The 18,289-nt window shown below is 40.2% G+C and overlaps 1 protein-coding gene across 1 annotated transcript in view; it reads left to right on the forward strand.

Annotated features, from left to right (window-relative positions):
- LOC132378055 (interleukin-17 receptor C-like) overlaps positions 1–16,667 on the forward strand; it is a 97,015-nt gene extending 80,348 nt beyond the window's left edge. Inside the window, 8 exon segments of the mRNA XM_059944720.1 lie at positions 685–730; positions 3,073–3,218; positions 4,261–4,311; positions 7,800–7,857; positions 10,453–10,548; positions 13,790–13,834; positions 15,419–15,994; positions 15,997–16,667. Coding sequence (XP_059800703.1) covers positions 685–730; positions 3,073–3,218; positions 4,261–4,311; positions 7,800–7,857; positions 10,453–10,548; positions 13,790–13,834; positions 15,419–15,994; positions 15,997–16,112 — 1,134 coding nt within the window. The 3' untranslated portion in view covers positions 16,113–16,667.
- Positions 16,668–18,289: the final 1,622 nt, after the last annotated feature.

Raw genomic sequence — 18,289 nt, forward strand, 5'->3', positions numbered from 1 at the left:
ATTTTTGATGATCAGAACTGTTTATTGTTTATGTATTAAACTTCTTTAGTGGGATTATGGTGAGAAATTCCAGTTCATTTATTGTTACATTTTGGCTTGGGTTATACAGTTATTCACTTGTGTATTTGTGGGTCACATACCTGGTATGTGAAGTCACCTCCCCTGTCTGTATGACACTGTTTGGGTTCACTCCCTGTCATGGTGCCCTGTCTGTTTTGTGTTTCTCACAATAAAGCAGTTGTTAAGTTAACGAGCTTCCTAGTCCATCATTATGGACCAAATGCTTGCCACAATATTTTGTCCTGGGAAGTGCCTTGGGAGGTTGCTTTGCAACACTTACAGGGAATCTGAATATGTTTACTATTTGATAGTGAATAAATCTTTATACAAGATGCATCTTATTACTGTCTTAGTGTGTATCATGCAATTTTAAATAGAAGTACAAGGTACTCCCTTGAACCAGTGTTTGTTTATCTTTTTGGTTGCTATAGAAAGAACAAAATTAAACAGGGTGTACCTGGTCTTTGAAACCCCAAGGGACTTTGTAAATAAGTAATGAAACTAAACACTTGATATATAATACTTCAAAGGCCATTAGAGAGAACAGTCACAACCCAGTAATTTTTGACAAGTGTGTTTTTAATTGACTCTTTTCCCTTCTAAAATAGTTTTTTTCTAACTTAGGTTCTCTCTGGGAAGCATGTCAATCTTAGTTGCCCTTTTGGCAGTGGTGAGTATTATTGTCATTCATTTGTGTTTTTGAAGATATATTAAATATTACAGTTTAGAACATGAAAGATGTTGGCTGAGATTACGTATACACCCTGATGGTACTGAACCATTGAGACTCAAAGCAGTGAACTAATATGTTTCTTTTTAGACCTTTGAATTTCCAGGTTGATTTTCCTTCACTGTTTTTTTTTCAAAATCCTTTTTTATCATTCACTCTTCCTTGTTGGATTTTGTTTTGTGTATACTCTTTCATCACTCTCTACTTTCACTTTTGTTTATACACACCACTTCAAATTCTTTTCATTATTGTACTTGTCTCTATTTTAGTTTCACTCATTTTCCTTATTTATTTGCAATTTCAATACCGTCCCTTTTAAAAAAAATAGCTGCAATTTGACTTTTCCTACTGGCTATTGAGGAACACTGAGGAGAGAAGTAGAGCTGCAGCAATAAAGAATACTGTTGGAAAGGTGAGGATGTAACTGAATACATCGTAAAGTTGAACATATGGATGGCATCAATAGGAAGAGTGCTAATAAGGGGCAATTGGAGAATGAGTGACCTAAAACAAAAACTTCAGCACAGGGGTCACATGCCTGGCTGAAAAAGGAGGAGGGCTGGGCACGGGGCTGGCAACCCCATCCCATAAAACCCCAGAGCTACAGAAATGCCAGTCCAAACTCCAAACAACTCTTTCCTGGGAGAGGAAGGATCTTCACTGAGAAAACATATGAGGTTGTGTGGTAACAACAGAAGCCACAGGATTGATGAACCTTCTATCAACCCAGAAGAGATGATTCTGCTGAGCTGCTGTCGGAGGCCCATGCCACAGTAGGGGTGATGGGCTTAAGAAGAAACGAAAATGAAGGAAGAGGACAACAAGTAGAGATCGGAAAGCATTTGCAACAGGGAGAAGTGGTCCAGAGATTACAAGCAATGATAGAAAAGTATAAAACAGATGGAACTAAACTGCAGCTTGATAGGGAGATTGTTTGGAGAAGAAAGTGCAGGGAAGTTTGGATGTTTGGGTAGAGTGCTGACTGGCTGCCATTGATATGGAGCTCGGCATAAACAGAGCAGCTGTATGTTTGGACCTGCAGAGTGATCCTGAGGATCGGGCATTTTGTATAGACTTGTTTAAGCAAGATGTTACTCACTAGAAAGTAAAGATTTTGTTGCAAACCCCTTAAATTTCCTGGTGGTTACTGACAGTGTAACGCCTGTCTCATGCAACGAGTGCTGCTCGCACACAACTGTTGATCCAGGGTGTCTGGTCTGGAAAGACCCTGACCAATTTCTGGGGGGACAATTTGCTCGATGTACTTCTGGATGAACTTGGAGACCTCCTCAGCATGAAAGACATTCCAGTTGACATCACCAAAGCCTTCACCATCAAAGTCTTAATGGTGAAATTAACTTGGTATCCTAGTGCATGATTCACAAAAGGTAGTTATCGTAATGATTACAGTTATAATGTACATTATTGAGACCATATCTGTAGTAATGTGGATAGTTTTGGTTTTGATTATAAAGTATCAGAAGATGTTTGGAGAAGACTTGCTTGTCTGCCAAGTGGACTAGGTAGACTGAACAATGTTTCCTTATAAGACTAGTTTTTGGCATTCAGATGAATGCGAGGGAACAATCAAAGTATATAAGATTTTGAGAGGCCTTGATAGGGTAAATATGAGAAAATGTTTCCTCTGTTGGGAGAATTTAATATAAGGGGATCACTGCTTAAAACTAAAAGGATGCCATTTAAGATTGATGAGATGATTTATTTTGATTGTGATGAATCTTAGGAACTCTTCCCCAGCAGTCAGAGGAATCAGGATCTCTGAGTAATTTTAAGGCAGAAGGAGAAAACTTGATAAGTGAAGAGAGGCCGTCGGGGGGATGAAAATGTCCCCACCACCATATGTATACAAAATACAGATTACATGTAATTGCTTCTGACATGTTGTGATAGCACTAATTCCTTGTAATGGATATTTTTACATGTTTTGATACTGTGCCATGAGAAAATGGGGAACTGCAGGGGCCACAATTTTTAACTTCTACTTTGACTCATAAAGGGCCACAGCACAGAAACAGTCCCTTTGTCCCATCTAATCCAAGCTAGTTACTTACCCATCGGCCTACACCTCGACCATAGCCTTCTGTCTCCTCTCAACCATATACATATCCAAACCTCTCTATCTAGAGATAGCTGTAGCATCAGGGAGCCATGTTATATCGAGACTAGAGCAAAAGCCACTCATAGGATCAGTAACTATGAAAACACAACGATCACAATATGTTTGGGCACAGTTGGATCTGATTTTTGTTGATCGTTTTCAGATTCCTCACCCCTGTGGAGATTGGAGTCAAAAATTAAACAGAACATTGCTACTGTGAAGATACTTCATGAAAGAAATCAAATGAACTTTTCGATCTGCATTAAGAAAAGAAACAAATGTGAACATTTTCTGCAGGAGATACAGCAGGTAAATTTGCAACTGGTAGTCTTGCCCATAACTTGTTTAATTGAGTTTGGTGCAGTCTGACTTTATAAACCTGACAGTATCAGCAAAAATCAGGCAGTGGTTACATCATAGGAAACAGAAGACATTGTGTCAACCCATAGCAGTTATCAAGGGGTAGAAGTGGTCATTAGGCAGACAATGGGGCCTCCATTTCAGAAACTCAGCATTCTTACAGACTGTCCTAAACTTGTATGTTACCTCCAGAAGGTAGACTAATCAGAGTCAACCTCTCAAAGTCAAACACCCAATCAAAATCAAAAATTCATTTGAAAAACTGGTAGATAATTATTCTTTTCTGGTATATTACACAATACTGGTTGATTGCATCATCATGTATCAATAATGCTAACAGAATGATTGAAACTGGGTGCTGCATCAAAACCCAGAATTTTAATCACTGGCATCATGAGGAAACATAGTTTTGATTCATGTAAATCTTTCCCATTGGTGGGAAAATGTTTGTTTTAGCAGACAACAATCTGTCTCTATATGTTAGCACCATCTATCTACAGGCCATATAGAATCAATGAAAGAAAAGAGGTAGAAGTGATCAATTATGAGATTTTTGATGTATAAACAACTTGCTAATTTGTAAGTATTAATTAAAGTTCAAGCTTGTCATTTAACATGTATAGAGCCAAACAAATCATCGTTCCTCTGGGGCCAAGGTGCAATACACAATACTTAGTCAAACACAGCACATCTAGTTACGATCCAGCCAGATACAGTCACAAAATAAAATCAGCACAAGTGCCTGTATGGCTTGGCCTGTAGATAACAGGTTAACATGCAGTGTGAAGTGCATGCTTATGCAAGACTGCATGATGTTACTGGCACTGTTATAATAAAACAAACAGTCTTATAAATACGCGAAAGAGCAGCAATAAAAGATGGAAAAGGCCAGTGCATAGTAAGAGTGTCTGTGAGTTGGGGACTGGGGAGCTCATATGGTTTGCCATTCTGGTTTTTGTTAATTCATATTTTTCTTTCACATTTAATAAAGATTAACCAATGGATGAAGCAAATAGACTTAATTTCACAGGATTGCCTGCAGGTTAGTGCCTTTGCTCATCTGAAATCTTCTTGACCCTTACCAGCAACATGCTAAAGGTGACATGAGGATGTCTGTTAAAGAAATGAATCATACAGACATGGAAGATTCTCTGAATTGATTCACTGACTTGTAAATCCTGTATAAATGGTTTGCTTGTGCTTAGAAATAGTGATTATGGTGCACAAATTCTTAGTTAACAGTATGATTTATTTTAATTCCTCTTTCCAGTAAATGTTAGGTTCATATTTTCATGAAATGGTTTAAAAGCTGGCTGCACAGGAAAGGAAGCAAGGTCTTGCAATGGCAGATATTGTTGAAAAGTATCTATTTTTGTTAATCTTATCATGTTCTATATTCTCCTCTATTTAGTTTCTACCATTCTTTGGTAGAACAGCATACCAAATACTTCCTTTGTCAAATGTTAGAGAAGTTAATTCTAATCATTTTACAAAGCTCAGTTACAGCACTGAAAATAAAAAAAAAGACAGTTGAAATTTGAAACAAACAGAAAATGCTGGGGGAAAAAATAGAACATACTGAAGAGTTAAGCTGGTCAGGTGACATCAATATGGATCCCTGTGGATCACCACTGGTCTCAGACCTCTGGTAATGATAAGTCCTTCCAGCCACTGTCTTCCATGGGCAAGCCAATTCTGATTTTCAAACAGCCAATTCACTACTGATCCAATATATGGATCATCCAATAGATGAGTCTCTCATAATGGACCTTGTCAAACATCTTACTACATACATTTACAACTCTGCCTTCATCTCCTCAGAAAACTCAATCAATTAAGACACACCTTGCACTACACAAAGCCATGTCTCTAATTAAACTGTGGTTTTCCAAATCCTTTACCAAAGAATCTTCTCTAGTAACTTCCCTTCCATTGCTGTGAGACTCACCTGTTTCCAGGATTATCCCCTTTTCTCTTCTTGAATAATACAACAAAGTTAGCTACTCGCCTGTCCTCCATGATTTGGCCTGTGACTAGACAGGACATTAAAGACCCAGTAATCTCATTTCTTGCCTCACGCGATAACCTGGTGTATATCCCATCAGGCCCTGGGGACTTACCCACCTTCACGTTCTTTAAGAGAGCCAATATTTATCTTGAAATGTGTAGCAAATTAACACACTGATCTCCCTATTGCCCACATCCTTCTCTTTCATAAGTACTGATGCAAAGTACTGTGCGCAGTTCTGGTCGCCTCATTACAGGAAGGATGTGGAAACCATAGAAAGGGTGCAGAGGAGATTTACAAGGATGTTGCCTGGATTGGGGAGCATGCCTTATGAGAATAGGTTGAGTGAACTCAGCCTTTTCTCCTTGGAGCGACGGAGGATGAGAGGTGGCCTGATAGAGGTGTATAAGGTGATGAGAGACATTGATCGTATGGATAGTCAGAGGCTTTTTCCCAGGGCTGAAATGGTTGCTACAAGAGGACACAGGTTTAAGATGCTTGGAAGTAGGTACAGAGGAGGTGTCAGGGGTAAGTTTTTTACTCAGAGTGGTGAGTGCATGGAATGGGCTGCCAGCAACGGTAGTGGAGGTGGAAACGATAGGGTCTTTTAAGAGACTTTTGTATAGGTACATGGAGCTTAGTAAAATAGAGGGATATAGGTAAGCCTAGTAATTTCTAAGGTAGGGACATGTTCCGCACAACTTTGTGGGCCAAAGGGCCTGTATTGTGCTGTAGGTTTTCTATGTTTCCTATTTAGTTTTTCATCCTCATCCTCCACCTCCAAGCATACAATATGCTCCTTCCTTTATCCTTGAATGGACCAACCTTGTTGTCATCTTGCTCTAGATGTATGTATATAGATTCAGTGGCCACTTTATTAGGCACTTCCTGCACCCATGCAGGTGTACCTATTAACGTCGCCACAGAATGTGCATCATACATAATGTATATGCATACACAATGCTAACTATATAACTATGAGGATGTAACTATGAAAATGGACAAGGGAGAGCCAGTGGATGTAGTGTACCTGGACTTCCAGAAAGCTTTTGATAAAGTCCCACATAGGAGATTAGTGAGCAAAATTAGGGCACATGATATTGGGGGCAGAGTACTGACATGGATTGAAAATTGGCTGGCTGACAGGAAACAAAGAGTAGTGGTTAACGGGTCCCTTTCAGAATGGCAGACTGTGACCAGTGGGGTACCGCAAGGTTCGGTGCTGGGACCGCAGCTGTTTACAATATACATTAATGATTTAGATGAAGGGATTAAAAGTAACATTAGTAAATTTGCCGATGACACAAAGCTGGGTGGCAGTGTGAAATGTCAGGAGGATGTTATGAGAATGCAGGGTGACTTGGACAGGTTGGGTGAGTGGGCAAATGTATGGCAGATGCAGTTTAATGTGGATAAATGTGAGGTTATCCACTTTGGTGGCAAGAACAGGAAGGCAGATTACTATCTAAATGGAGTCAAGTTAGGAAAAGGGGGAGTACAATGAGATCTAGGTGTCCTTGTACATCAGTCAATGAAAGCAAGCATGCAGGTACAGCAGGCAGTGAAGAAAGCTAATGGCATGCTGGCCTTTATAACAAGAGGAATTGAGTATAGGAGTAAAGAGGTCCTTCTGCAGCTGTACAGGGCCCTGGTGAGACCCTACCTGGAGTATTGTGTGCAGTTTTGGTCTCCAAATTTGAGGAAGGAGATTCTTGCTATTGAGGGAGTGCAGCGTAGGTTCACAAGGTTAATTCCTGGAATGGCGGGACTGTCATATGTTGAAAGATTGGAGTGACTGGGCTTGTATACACTGGAATTTAGAAGGATGAGAGGGGATCTGATTGAAACATTTAAGATTATTAAGGGATTGGACACGCTGGAGGCAGGAAGCATGTTCCCGCTGATGGGTGAGTCCAGAACTGGAGGCCACAGTTTAAGAATAAGGGGTAGGCCATTTAGAACAGAGATGCGGAAAAACTTTTTCACCCAGAGAGTGGTGGATATGTGGAATGCTCTGCCCCAGAAGGCAGTGGAGGCCAAGTCTCTGGATGCATTCAAGAGAGAGTTAGATAGAGCTCTTATAGATAGTGGGGTCAAGGGATATGGGGAGAGGGCAGGAACGGGGTACTGATTGTGTATGATCAGCCATGATCACAGTGAATGGCGGTGCTGGCTAGAAGGGCCAAATGGCCTATTCCTGCACCTACTGTCTATTGTCTATTATCCCTAGTCCTATATTGTAAAATATAATTGTTCCCATTTAGAGTAAAGTTTCCATCATGGTCAGAAATCTGGGATGCTTCTAGTATAGAAAGTGTCCAATTTATGTAACACCTCATCATCTCTCATCAGAACATCCCAAATCATCTTCCAGTACCCCATCGTTGATGGAGGCAGATTGTGGCTTTCTTCCAGAAGGTGCTAAGGCAGTCTGGAGCTTATTTCAACATCTCTATCAAATATGTGGGCTACTGAATAATTTGCCAAGAGGTGCTTTATCCAAACTGGTCTGTATCTTCCAGGTCTGGCGATCTGATGTGAGGTTCTCTCCACGAATCACTCTGTGTCCCTTTGAGATATGTAAGTATCATGTAATTTATTAACGACATTTTATTGCAAGATACAGTATGCAAGTTTTGAAGTTTTTGCAGCTAGCAGCATTGGATGTTTTTATAGATAACTGCTCTTGTCATGCAGTCTGGCCAGGTCCGCTGACATTGATGATATTAGAATGAGGCCAATGCAGGCCAGTAGGTTGGAAATTATGGTGGAAGAGCATTCATCCTTTGCCTGGCCATATTTCAGGATTGATACCCTATTTAAAATGCTTGATCAGCTTTGAAACTATTGCATTGTACACAACAGTGTACAATGGTAGCGTTCAAGGATATTAGCATCAGAAACAGGTTTATTATCACAGGCCTAACCTAACCATAAAGCCTGTTATGGTGCTGGTGTTGGGCATCACTGCCAAATCTCATGAAATTTGTTGTTTTGTGGCAGCAGTTCAGTGCAAGACGTAAAAATTACTATGTTACAAAAACTAAATAAATAGCTAAAATACTATTTAGCAAAAATGAACTAAAATAAATAGAAGAATACTGTTGATGGAGCATTCAGAGATCTCTCTGACAGTGGAAGAGAAGGTGTCTCTGAATGAATGAGGGTGTGTCTTCAGGAGTGCCCCCTGCCCTGATGGTAGTAATGAGAAGAGGGCATGTCCTAGATGGTGAAGTATCCATAACGACAGATCCCACCTTCTTGAGGCACCACCTTTTGAAGATATCCTCAATTGTGGAGAGGATTGTGTAAATAATAGAGCTGGCTGAGTCTACAACCCTTTGCAGCCTCTTTCAATCCTACAGATTGTATCCTCCATACCAGACTGTGATATAGCCAGTCAAAAAGCTCTCCACTATACATCTGTAGAAGTGAGCTAGATACTTTGGTAACAGACCAAATTTCCTCAAACTCTTTATGAAGTAGAGCCATTGGTGAGGATAGTTAGGTTCCTCCCTCATGACGGTGCTTTCACCGACTTTGCAGACCCAGTCAGCTCGGTTAGTGATGGTATCACAGAGCTACTCTCAATTTCATTTCACAACCATTGTGTACTCAGTACCTACAGGCAAAGCAGACTAGCTTAGGTGGGAATGTCAAATGGCATACACCAGGATCGAAAGGCCCATGTTCATACTGCAAGTCTTTAACTTGCCCTTCATTGAGGTTAAATTAATTGATTAATATTTATTTGATTTATCACTTCTGCTTCTGAACAATTGTATAACATTGGCAATTCATCAAAGGACTCGGGAGATCTTGGGCAGGATTCCTGAAAGGTTCATTGGCAGTTTGAGTCAATGGTGAGGAAGGCAAATCCCATATTAGCATTTATTTTTAGATGACTAGACTATAAAAACAAGGATGTGATGCTGAGGCTTTATAAGGCATTGGTCAGACTGCACTTGGAGTATTGTGAGCAGGTGTTGGCCCTGTATCTAAGAAAAGCCAATGCTGGCATTGGAGAGGGTCCAGGGGAGGTTCTCGAGATTTATTCCAGAAATGAAAGCGTTAACTTATGAGGAGCATTTGATGATTCTGTGTCTGTACTCAGTGGATTTTAGAATTAGAGGTTGGATTTCATTGAAACCTATTGAATATTGAAAGCCTTGGATACAGTGGACATGGAGAGGATGTTCCCTACAGTGGGGTGTCTAGGACCAGAGGACATTGCTTCAGAATAGAGGGACATCCCTTTAGAACAGAGATGAGGAGGAATTTCTTTAGCCAGAGGGTGGTGAATCTGTGGAATTCATTTAATGGATGGCTGTGGAAGCCAAGTCATGGTGTACAGTAGATTTAAAGTGGAGGTTGATAGGTTCTTGATCAGTCAGGTTGTGAAAAGTTATGGTGAGAAGGCAGGAGAATGTTGTTGGGAAGGATAATAAATCGGCCATGATGGAATGGCAGAGCAGTATGTGCTGAATAGGCTAATTCTGCTCTGTCTTACTGTCCTCAGAGTTGTAGGTGAGCTGAGCTGAGGTCCATTTGGTCACTAAATACTTTGTTATTATTTTTCTCATTGTATGCAGATAAAATATCATTGGATTTTACTTTGGTACATTTCTTCTGACCACCTATCAAGTGAACTACAGTATTTCTGTCTCATTACTTTTTGTTGAATATTTAGAAATATGGAGTGCAGGTTCATCACTGTAGCAATCCTGTGACGTTCCATTTTTGAAGACAATGTCAAGAGGCTATTACAACCAAAATCAGTTCTGTCCACTGTAGTTGAAGATACTTGGCTGAAGTATCGAATGTTTATTCCTCTCCATAGATGCTGCCTGACCTGTTGAGTTCCTCCAGCATTTTCTGTGTGTTGCTCCAGATGTCCAGCACCTGCAGAATCTCTGATTGAAATGGATTCCAGCCTGGTACCTCAGTTGATTTTGCACAAAATAGGCTTTATACCTTGTGCCTTCCTTCATCGTGTATTCAAGGCTGGTGTAAGGTGCACAATTAATCTAGCTAGATATTCAGAGATATTTCCCCAAACCATTCAGTTGGGCAGTGCTTTGGTCTCTGTACAGGGTTCATAGAGTTATATTAATTTTAATTAGTACTTTAAACTGTGTTTCTCGCTTATTTTGGGTTATTCTGTTCATTTTGCAGATACAAGAGTGCGATGGACTTTATTAATGGTATTATTACTAATACTGGTTATAATCATGATTGCCATACTTATGGTCAAAAAAGTACTTCTTAAAGGTAAGCGGAGTCTGCTATGAAGACTTGGCATAAAGGTTAAACATGGACATCATGTGAATGTAACTCATCAATGAGAACCTTCTCATCATTTTGAACACGTGAAGGAAAATAAGCACAGAATTCATGACTTTAGAACGGGAATTAAATTTTATCTGTGTACCTTAGAATTTGATCTTCTGTCATATAACCCTGAAACACCTAAAAACATAATGGATTTTGACTCCCCAAGTGTCTCTCAGAAGATTGCTGGGTATTATCTTCAACTGTATATCCATAAAGTGACACTAGACACAGAAGCGCCTTACTGAAGTGACTGATAAAGTAATGATGGTTGGGAGTGTGGAGGGGTGGGTTAGTGGGTGGAGGTGTTGATCATCCTTACTGTTTGGGGAAAGTCGCTGTTTTAGAGTCTGGCAGTGGTTGTATGGATGTTGCTTAACCTCCCTGTTGGGAGTGGGACGGACAGTCCATGAGCAGGGTGGGTGGATCCTTTATGATGTTACTGGCCCTTTTCCAACACTTTTCTGTGTATCTATCCTTGTTGGTGGGCAGGCTGCTTCCAGTCATGTGCTGGGCAGTGTTGAATACCCATTGTAGGGCTTCCCTGTCACTGCAGTGACACAGTTAAACCATTCTGTCACTTCACATTGTTAAGTCAATTCAGGTGCAAAGGTATTTCGACAGCCAAACACTTCTAAGATTTAATTGTCAGCCAGTGGTGGATTCAAATCTGGGTTCAGGGCCTTGGACACAAAACAGAATCTAACATTGCAGTACAGTATGGGAATGTTTTAGATAAATCAAGACTCCTTCTGAACTTCTCATGGATTTAAACGATTCTGCGGCTCTCTTTCTAAAAGCAGCTGGTGAGATCTTTGAAGTGTTTAATATTAACAATATTTAATTAATCCCCCAACATAACTGAGATTGAGTGTCGACTTGCTTAACTTTGTCCGTGGCACCAAATTCGATGCCAATTGGCTGCAGCATTTCCTCCATTACAGCTATAGCTTTGCCTGATAAGAAATTAATTACATAATGTTCTGAGGCATGCAATTGTCATGAAAGATGCTATATGAATATGAGGGCTTAGGAATATGATTAGGTGAGCCTTCATGAGTTGCAAATCTCCATGTCTCTTCCTTACAACATCAGAAAACAAAAGATTTGCTCAGAGCATCACTTTGGTAAGACGGTGGTGCATTGGATGGCAGAGGGTGATATTGTGATATTGTCACAATAGGTGATATTGTCCTTTTTTTAACATTTGTTATGATCACAAGACCCTGCTGAACATTAAGAACTTAAAGTACTGCAGGCCTACCCCATCAATGAGTTGCTTGTTGGCAGAGAATGTGAAGGTGCAGACTGTGCTGTTGCCTAAGTCCGAGAGGTGTCAGAGGAGGTGGTGAAGTCTGACAGCGAGTGACCGTCTCAGTTGCTTTTTTTGTGATCAGACGACACTGCTGAACGTGGATAATGTGAAATGCTGCAAGTCCGATTCACTGATTTACTGGTGGACGGCAGGGGAGCTGCATGACCTCGAGCTGCAGTGTCAGCTGCTCACAGCCGCCCAGGAGAAGGCATCAGAGTCGCCACACTCCAATAGAGACAGTGTGGCATGGCGTCCAAGCTGAAGTTGGTGCTGCCCCTCCCCGTGTTCACCAGCTGTTCGACTGCAGACTCCTGCAACGCTCACGGGGTCAGGGCCTTGGACTTTGTTTTATTGTGTGACTGTATTTTACTGATATCTTATATGTGCCGTACTGCGTGTGACTGTTGGTTCTGTGTTTTGCAAACTGGCCCCAGAGTCATGCTGTCTCATTTGGCTGTATTTATGGGTACTCATGTATGATTGAATAACAATTAAACTTGAACTTTTACTTTTGCTAAATCTATAAATGTCATATAATAAATAGTGGATTCCAGTTAACTGAGACACATGGGGACCAGTGCATTTTGGCCCAATTAGACGGCTGCCACAATTAGCTGAAGTTTCATAGAAATAATTAAAAGGTATAAATAAGGCAAACTAACGTTTAACTGAGTAACAATTTTACGTATTTAAATGAAATACAGAACAAATTAGAATTCTACCAACATTTCCTCAGTTATAAAACGTTATATTAGTTCTGAGTAGCTATGGGCAGAGGAATTCATCCAGGGTACACTGCGCTGTTCTTTTGATTGACTGTAAATGAATAAAATCAGCACATGCAGGTAATGGACTGTTTTCATACAATGCCATCTGCAATTGCATTCTCCAAATCTCCATTTCATTGTAACATTCAAAATGATCGCCAATACCTTCATAGTTCCTAACTTGTTGAAGTAGTGAAATCTTTTCATTTTCACTCCTGGCTGCTTCTGGTATTTCCAAGCCTGCGTGTTTGAAACTGTAGAGCGCAAAACAATTCCTGACGAAGGATCTCAGCCCGAAACATCGACAGTGTTTCGATGCTGCCTGGCCTGCTGTGTTCCACCAGCATTTTGTGTGTGTTGTCCAAGTTGTTTTACTGCTTATTTCTCGCCAACTATCAGTGACAAAAATCACTGTTTTTTGAACACAAACACGCACAACTGATGCTATTTAAGAACGGTTCACTTAAGCACTATGTAGGGTCCCAAATAAATGGCTGCTCCAATTAATCTGAATCCACTGTATATAAATATGGAATTGCTACTTCACAGCAATCAGTGAAAATAAATAAATGCTGGGATTGCTATCCCATCTCCTAATCTAAACCTAAGGCAGATAGTCCACAACATACAATGTAAACAATCCGTTGTGAAACTCAGTGCAGTAACACAAAACAGAGCAAATTTGCATATTGTGAGAATGTAGCTGTAAGCTGGTGGTCATGTGTTAGAAGAAAAGTGAGTTGGGAAAAATTCCTGGCCCCATCTTAATATTTTATTGTGTTTTGCTGACCATGTCACTCGCTTGCTTCAGAGTACATCTGTTTTGACCTTGTCTTTAGTTTATAGTGTTAGTGTTACAGTTCTCTTCTTAATCCCTTCCAAGGTAACTTCACATTCATTGAAATAGTGGTTCATCCATCTCTATCTAGTTGTTAGCCTTACTACCCTGTACCTAATATTGTATATCAACCAATGGTAGTTATTACAAACACACACAATGACTCCTCCATCTAACACAAAATACGTTTGGTTATATTCAGTGCTTTTTGGTCCCTTTGTGCCAGCTACCTTAACCTAGATTCTGATCTTTTCCCTGCAGGTTGCACAAAGATGATCAAGTGGGATTATAATGCAACAACTTCAGGTAAATTTTATGCTTAAACAATATGGATGGAGGCCATTTGGCCTATCATGTCTGTACGAGTTCCAGGAGAGAAATCCCATTAGACCCACTCCCTATCTTGTTATTTCCATGGCAACACACACAAAATGCTGGAGGAACTCAGCAGGCCAGGCAGCATCTATGGAAAAGAGTACAGTTAATGTTTTGGGCCAAAACACCTCGTCAGCACTAGAATGAAAGGGATGACATCAGAGTAAGAAGGTGGTGAGGAGGGGAGTAAGGAGTACAAGGTGGCCAGTGATAGGTGAAACCAGGAGAGAAGGAGGGATGAGGTAAAGAGCTGGGAAGTTGGTTGGTGAAAGAGATAAAGGGCTGGAGGAGAGGATAGAAGACCATGGAAGAAAGGGAAGTGGTGGGGGAGGAGGAGGAGTGCCAGAGGGAAGGGATGGTCTGGTAAGGAGATAAGGTGAGAGGGGGAAAAGGGACAGTTACTGGAAGTTCAAGAAATCGTTGTTCATGTCAACAAGTTGAAATCTACCCAGATGGAACATGAGGTGCTGCTCCTCCAAACGGAGTGTGGCCTCATGGTGGGAGTAGAGGTGGTTGTGGACTGACATATGAAAATGGGAATGAAAAGTGAAATTGAAATGTGGCTACAGAGAGATCCCACTTTCTCTGGTAGGTGGAGTGTAGGTGCTTGGAGAAGCAGTGTCCCAACCTCCACACTCGGGTTTGAGGAGCAGTATCTCATATTCTGTCTGGGTAGCCTCCAACTTGATGACATGGACATTGATTTCTCGAACTTCCAGTAATTGCCACCCCCATCTTGTTTCCCTCTCTCACTTTATTTCCTTACCAGCCCATCATCCCCCTCTGGTGTACCAACCCCTTCCCTTTTTTCCTTGCTCTTCTATCCTCCCCTATCAAATTCCCCCTTCTCTAGCCCTTTATCTCTTTCACCAATCAGCTTCCCAGCTCTTTACTTCACCTGGTTTCACCTATCACCTGCCACTTTGTACTTCCTCTGTTCTCCCCACCTTCTTACTCTGACTTCTCCCCTTCCTTTCCAGTCCTGATGAAGGGTCTCAGCTGAAACATTGACTGTACTCTTTTCCATAGATGTTGCCTGGTCTGCTGAGTTCCCCCAGTGATGCTTGGTTTTCCAGCATCTGCAGATTTTATTGTGTTTGTTATTTCCCCATACCCTTGCAACTTAGAGCCTTTCAATTCCATTTACTTTTGCAATTAAGTTATTCCAAAAGGTTACTAGCAAAGCCAATTAACACATCTGAATAAATACACTTTGTGATATGCAAAAAATTGAATTTCTTTCTAGGTAAATTAACTTGCAAGAGAGTATTGACCACATTTGTACAGAAAATATATTTAGGATGTGTCACACGTAACTAAGACATATATTTTATATAGTGTTCATTTTATAGACTCAAAGGGCTTGGAGTAAATTGGAAGGTGAGTCTAACCATACCCAGGAAAGAACCCAGACAAGTTCCTTCACAGATGCCAACCCAACAAAATCTGGCTGGAAGTGCAGATACACTTCCACATTGATTGTATTGTAGTAATATAATGCTTTCTTCTTTCCAGGTTCTCGAGATAGTATCCTTCTACTGTATTCAGCAGATCACAGGAGGTTTAAAGAACTAGTCAACACTTTTGCCTCTGCACTGGTCAGCATAAATGTCAAAGTAGTTGTGGACCTATGGAAATATGGAGAAATCGGCATTCAAGGCCCTTTGGCATGGTTCCACTCTCAAAAGATTAAGATTTCAGAAGAAGGTGGAAAAATCATCATCCTTTTTTCCAAGGGTGCCAGTATAAAATATAATGAATTCTTAAACCCCACAGGGAATTCTGAAACCATGCATGACCCATATGATGGATTTATGGCCTCCTTAAACTGTGTGCTTCCTGATATCACTAAAGGGAATATTTCTGGAACATACGTTGTCGCATACTTCGAAGGTCTTTTGAACAGAACATGCATACCAGAGATATTTAATAAAATGCCCATCTACAGTTTACCTTCACAAATCTCTGAGTTCCTTCAAGAAATTGGGTTATCAACCAAACACATCTCTGAGCAGAAGAAATATGGCTCTCTAACAACAATTAGCAGATCTCTCAGGGATGTCATTAAGGAGTGTCAGAGGTGGGAACGAAGTTCTCAGTTGGGTGCCTTAAATGCAAGACATTAGAGGGGATATCCAACGAACAACATGAAAGTAATGCGATGATAAATATCCCACTTATGAAAATTGAGAAGCTTTCTACAGTCTGAAGATCCCTTAAGGAAAAATCTTTCTTAACATTACCCAAGAGTGAAAGATTATAGCAAAGGCAGGTTGTTATAAAGTATATTATACAAAAAGTAAGAACTATAAGCATATTCTGATGATGTCACTCCTGCAGCTTTGGGATGGCTACCTTCGTTTTGGTAAGGTTACTGAGCTAGAATGTTTTAAACCAATACTTGATAAATAATACTTTCTAAAGCACTCATCAATCTGAAAAACGAAACAATCTTCAACGTGATGCAATGTTAAATGATTGATTCTTTAATGAAGGGACCAACAAACTGAAAGAATTAATATGTTCTTTTGGAAATGAAGATATATTTGTTTATCCTCTAGATTTTGTTAATAAATAAACTGTACATGTACTAGGTAATGAAAATCTGTTCTCAATCTCAGGGTGCTCAGGCTTGCAATATAGAAAAAGACTTCAGAAAGACTTCATTCACTCCCAAAAAAAATCCAACATGAACAAATGGACCTCTTCATTCTTCTACAGGAGTTATTTTGTGACCGAAATGTTTGTGTATAGTCCATCAATGTAAATAACTTTGAATATTTTGTATGCAATATAATTATACCATTATTTCTTAGATGTGATTGTAAACCAGTCACAGAAAATCTAAACAACAACACACACAAAATGCTGGTGGAACACAGCAGGCCAGGCAGCATCTATAGGGAGAAGCACTGTCGATGTTTCGGGCCGAGACCTGGCCTGCTGTGTTCCACCAGCATTTTGTGTGTGTTGTTTGAATTTCCAGCATCTACAGATTTCCTTGGGTTTGCACAGAAATCTAAGCTTGAGATGGGATAATTTATGTGGTCTGAGGGGTGTGGCCACCTTTTGGTTGATGTCGATCCACTATTAGTTCACTTTTTCCCAGAAGCCCACCTATTTGCCTTTTGATTACATTTATGTTAATTTAATTAAATTAAAATGTAATTTGTCAACATAACTTAGTCAATTATTCTCAAAAGTGACCTTATCCAACAATGTTCTTGTTTTCCTGATCTGCTATTGTTCCCTTCTCTACACTCTTTATTGTGTGCAGCCTCCATATTGACCACGGAGAACTGCTGCTGCACATCAGTATGAAGTGTTAAATTGTCAGTGGTGGGCTGGACGGTAGCAATAAGTTTTCAAAGAGTGTAAACGGCCAGTGGTGGATCAGGAAGGATACATGTGGACAAAGTAGCAAATGCTGAGATTTTATTTACCTGTTCTATTAAATTATTCTATATGTATATATATATATATAAATAAATACACATTTCTCTTGCCTTAATACAAAAAGAGTGCACTATACTCAGTGTAATACTGTAAGCTTAAAGTGCTAAATAGCAGTTGCTTCAGATTACTTTGAGGCAATTGTACACTGACTGCAAGTTATCTAACTTAAGAGTACAAGAATTGCAATAACTTATATCCACGCAACACTTTAACCTTGTAAAATGAACTACAATCATGTCCTGAAATGGAGTAACTAAGATGCGGTCTTGGAAATACCCATTTGGAGGCTATCAGTTGTTCATTCAGGGGTGTACTTAATGAATGCATTTTCTTTCATTGCAAACATAGAAACAAAAGTCAACTGTGTTATTCGGATAATGTGAAATAAAAAAAAACTTATAGTGGTTGTGTCGTTATTGCTTGTGAGAAAGTCTTTTCTGTGTGTAACTGTGGGATGAGTGTAGGTCTAATACTGGAACAGCAATACACCAGATCTGAACCATGTCTGCACGCAATATTCATTTGCTGCATTTCAGAGTAGGGATTAAAGAAAAGGCTGGAAGTGTTTCACTCGGAAAAGACTGAATTTTGTTCAGGGCGACATGGATCTGAGAAATCATTCATAAGGGGTTAAAGCCTTACCCCATTAAATAGAAACTAGCTTTATCTAGAGAACATGGAATGAAAAATTCTTCTATTGTGTGGAGCTTCGTGTTTCAACCAACAAGAATGATATTGTGCTGGCTCAAAGGACCTGACAGTGATTTATCAGGATGGGAAATGGAAACCACTTGAGTTTAAAAGATGAGCAAGAAACATGGGACCGCAGGGTTCGAGGCAGTGGGTGAGGCATGGGGCAGTAGGGTTCGAGGCAGTGGGTGAGGCATGGGACTGTAGGGTTCGAGGCAGTGGGTGAGGCATGGGTCTGTA

This window comes from Hypanus sabinus, chromosome 19 (assembly GCF_030144855.1).
Source record: "Hypanus sabinus isolate sHypSab1 chromosome 19, sHypSab1.hap1, whole genome shotgun sequence".
NCBI classification, from domain to species: Eukaryota; Metazoa; Chordata; class Chondrichthyes; order Myliobatiformes; family Dasyatidae; genus Hypanus; species Hypanus sabinus.